Below are 4,253 nucleotides of genomic sequence, written 5' to 3'. Positions count from 1 at the left end.
CGTTTGTATGACAGTGTTGTCAAATCCACAAATTCAAGAATCCACGAACTGATCTTTTCCCCTAAACCACGAAAATTGGTACCCACGAATAAAAAGTACTTTCACTATTAGTATTAACTTGGTCATCCATTTTATTCCATTAGTGTAAAAAAATATTAAAAATTGTGAAACCTTTTATTCAAACGTTTAAAAACAACATAGCAGAGTTATTATTTTTTTACTGTTTACACATCAATGAACTTAATTATACCAATCTGTGGAAAAAAGTAGTCTTCTGTGTAATCTTCTACGGAAATTATCTCTTGGTTCTACGGAAGCTATCTATTGAAACTACGGAAATTATGTTTTGTTTGAAATATTTTTTTTGTTTTAAGATTACTCCGGGTTTCAGTTTAAATAGGCTTTTGGATTACTCAGGATTTGGTTTAGGCAGGTTTTTTGGATTAGTCAGGATTTGGTTTAGGCAGGTTTTATTGATTACTGAGGGTTTGGTTTAAATTACTCAGGTTTTGGTTTAGGCAGGTTTCACTGTATTTCATTGTTGATATAACTATTTTTGCCTGTGGCCTTAAGAAACCTATCACCATTCCATAAATTACATGATGGCTTAGTTTCCTCAAGATGTTGTAATGAATGAGCATACTTTGGACAAATAAATCGCATTTTAATTTACATCAATAGATACTTTGTTGGTTAAGACGCGAGAAGGATAATTCATATATATATATATTTTTTTTTTAATTTCCAGCCATTTGACAGCTCACGAAGATGAAGTTAGAGATTGTCCTATTTCTTCTTGGAGTAATCTCCCTTAGCTCAGCTCAGAATTTTGGCATTCCTGGCATTACTGGTTTCCCAGGCTTCCCGACTAATACTGGAAATGTTCAATTCCAACCTGTACCCGTTCCAGTTCCTTATTTTACGGGAGGAGGAAGTCAGAGATCTGCAGCACCAATTATTGTCAGCAGTGGTGGAGGGAGAGTAGCGCAAAGTGGCGGAGGATTAGGCGGAGGATTAGGAGGTATGGTCTTGGCTAATAGAAACAATAATCAATTTGTGTGGTCTATTTTTTTATGGGTTTTTTTTTCTATATTTTTTTCTTTTTTGGCACACAAGAGCAAGATAGCGGTTAGGCATGATAAAAACAAAATCACTCCCAGAATACAAAAAAAAATGTTTATCATAAACAAATTTGTATTATATCATCATTTCTGTAAATCTGTAAAATCCGTTTAATGCTTTGCCACATTTGTAACTTCATAATTAGCCTTTTGATGGAAATTATGTTTATTCGTGGGATTCCCTAAATTATGCCGTGTTTTTTTGAAAATCAGTAACCTCCATTTTCTTCCACTGCCAAATTTTATCTCAATAGTGCAACAACCGAATGAAAAACTAATACTGGTGATGTGGTCTGTAACTGTTTCTGACTAAGAAATAAAAGTAAGTTTGGTGGATTTTTGACATGCATAAAACACATCCTATCTGATATTTATATAGACTGATACTTTACTATCAACACAATAAGCAAAAGATCTTGAGATATAACGAACATGAAGGCAATATCTATTATGAATGATTATAGGGACAATGGTGCAGTTGGGTATAGAGAATTGGGCAATGAGTGATATTGATGTGCATTGGGCAGTGGGGTTTGAGAATAGGCCCTTGGAAATAAGGGGAGAAGGGAGTTTGCCCCATGTAAGACCTGTATTTGTACATGTAGCCTGTTGTATCATTTCTCTTACAGGATTACTTGGATTACTGATTATTTTTCCACTCATTATGTCGCTAATTATGAATCTCAGTGAGTATATTTTGTAATGATAAAAATACACAATGGCTTCCAGCAAAAATGTTTATTCAAAGAAACATGTTGTCACAAAAATGCTGAGTGTAAAATTAGTCGTAAATTATGACGTCACAGTATACCAAAGTATTGTGACGTCATAACTTACGACTTTTTTATTCTTACGATTTTCTGTGAAAAAGGCCATAGTATCTAAAACAAATCCATGAAAAAAAAGCAAAATCCAGATACTTTAAGAAGTCCATTCATTTAAGGTTAAATGTTTTTAACCTGCATAAACTGAACATTTGACTAAACATAACAGTCTAAAAGATTTTGTTTTAGAAATGTTCCATTGTACTTATTTTGCAACGTGCTGTAAAAGTTTTATATAAAAGAAATACTATATGCAAAGCAAAAGAAAATGAAAATTTGAAGAAAAGAAAAAAAACACATTTTTAAGAACTATTTTGTATTATCTCCTTACTGCTTCATATCTGTACACAAGATTTTATAGAGTAAACCTATCTAAACCGAACATTGGATAATCTGAACGCTTGTGTAAACCAGGTATTATTACGAGTCTCTTCATTCCAGTTCAAATCTAATTTGAACCTGAGTAAAATGAAGACTTGCCTAAACAGAACATTATCTACATTTCAAAAGAGGTTCAGTTAAGACAGTTCAGTTTCACTATACCATGTAAATTTAGATATTCATTATTTAAGAATTTCGAACCTTTTTGTGATTGTCACATGTTTTATTAAATATTTCATTGGTAGATGTTTATATATGTTTTAAAGCATGACATTAATTAAATTTACATTTGTTGTAGCGAACACAACAACAGGATAGAAGGATAGATAAAAAAGACATTTGTACCATCCATAACCCAGATGCTTTACGATGTACTGTGCTCAATAAAACAAGACAATTTTTTGTGGAATAAATTCATCTGAACACTGAATATAATTTACTCACTTCCTTGTTTACAAATTGTGGTTCCATTTAGGTTTTCGTTTGGTGTCGCTACCTCTTCTTTTGTCAAAGACTTTTTAGATTTTTTTTGGTTGCTTAGTTTAATCTTTTTTAGTTTTGTTTATGTTTTGCTTTTTCATTCGGTTTATATCTGTTGTTTTTTTTTCAGTCTTCTTTTATGATGTTATGCTTCTATGATAATGAGCTTTTAATTTGGCTTAACAATTTATGTCACTTATATCAGTATGATTTGCAGTACAGTGAAGTCTATTTACTCGGCGGGTGTTTCTAGAAAAGCAGAGGCCGCTTACCCTACCGGTGCACCTGGTCCATGCTCCCAGTTTTTAGTGGAGTCCGAGTTGCTCATTTGCTTTTGTTACTTTGTATGTATGATTTTAGTTACTTTATGTTCTTTGTTGTGTATGTCTGTTTTCCATGTCTGGTCTTTGTCCCTGGATTACATTCTGGTATTGTCAAATCAGCTTTTTTTTATGTTGTGTTGTTTATTTTTAATTTCTAGTAGATATGTGTGTGAGGGCCTCAGGGAAGATTAGCTTGTAAACTTACTGTGTAACCCTCTTGAAATAAAGATTTTATTATTATTATTATTATTATTCTTTTGATTACCGCTATAACCTTGGCTCCCTTGATTACTCTTTTATGCCAAACGCTTTAAGTGTTAGTGTCTGTAGAAATCAGACAGTACGCGAAACGTGGTATAAAAAACATCATTTTGATATTTAAATTTGACTATTTTCACCATCAGAATAAAGGGAAACAGACAAGATTTGCCAAAACATGCTGGAACATTGAGTTAAAATTTCATTGAAATGCACTGAAAATGAACATTTCAAGGGTAGATAACTCTGTCGAAAACCTCATTTTTCAAAAATCTATTGACAAAATTCTGAGCAAAGCCAGTGGTGCAGAGATCAAATAATGGTCTTTTCAAATAAAGTAACCTTGAGTGATATTACATTGTCAGATCTGTGGAGTTTTGAAATGCATGTTTCTGAATTTTCCCATCTTGCCTGATTCTTACAAATACTTACACTTAATATTTTAAAAAGATGTCAAGGTTATTAAAGTTTTCGGACTCTTTGTGGTTAAGTTTAGACGGTTTTCCTCTGTTATAAAATTTAGAGCTAAAATACTCTTATAAAAATACTTTTTTTAGCTCCATAATGTATTAATACTTATGTGATTATACAAAACCGAATGAAATTGTTCAAATGACAAATGTCCGAGCAGGTTTTATTTACTGAGATTCTTTTCGATATCTTAGCCATACTTAAAAGTTGTACCATATACAAAAAATGGAATATTAATATATTCAGAAAAAAACAAGGTTTCTATCCCATTACTTATTTTCACATTATACAATATACAGGTAAACTCACATCTCTAGCAGTCACTAGAATAACTGTCGTAATATGAAATAATAAAATGAGGGGAAAATCATATACAGTAAATCCTGTCTAAACCG

General features: G+C 32.0%; 1 protein-coding gene across 1 annotated transcript; it reads left to right on the top strand.

Annotated features, from left to right (window-relative positions):
* Positions 1–752: 752 nt before the first annotated feature.
* LOC148606557 (uncharacterized) lies at positions 753–2,756 on the top strand. Its single transcript, XM_088546664.1, has 3 exons — positions 753–1,021; positions 1,751–1,807; positions 2,625–2,756. Exons 1-3 carry the CDS (start codon positions 769–771, stop codon positions 2,642–2,644), a joined length of 330 nt encoding a protein of 109 aa, XP_088402790.1. The 5' UTR covers positions 753–768; the 3' UTR covers positions 2,645–2,756.
* Positions 2,757–4,253: the final 1,497 nt, after the last annotated feature.

Source organism: Perna viridis, chromosome 9 (assembly GCF_037379345.1).
Source record: "Perna viridis isolate PV_CMFRI_1.1 ecotype Kerala chromosome 9, ASM3737934v1, whole genome shotgun sequence".
Taxonomy (NCBI): Eukaryota; Metazoa; Mollusca; class Bivalvia; order Mytilida; family Mytilidae; genus Perna; species Perna viridis.
This window is presented reverse-complemented; position numbering and strand designations above follow the sequence as displayed.

Coding starts and splice junctions, on each gene's coding strand:
- LOC148606557 (XM_088546664.1), top strand. CDS start 769: ATGAAGTTAGAGATTGTCCTATTTCTTCTTGGAGTAATCTCCCTTAGC. Junction 1,022..1,750: donor ATTAGGCGGAGGATTAGGAG/GTATGGTCTTGG, acceptor TTTCTCTTACAG/GATTACTTGGATTACTGATT. Junction 1,808..2,624: donor GTCGCTAATTATGAATCTCA/GTGAGTATATTT, acceptor CATTTGTTGTAG/CGAACACAACAACAGGATAG.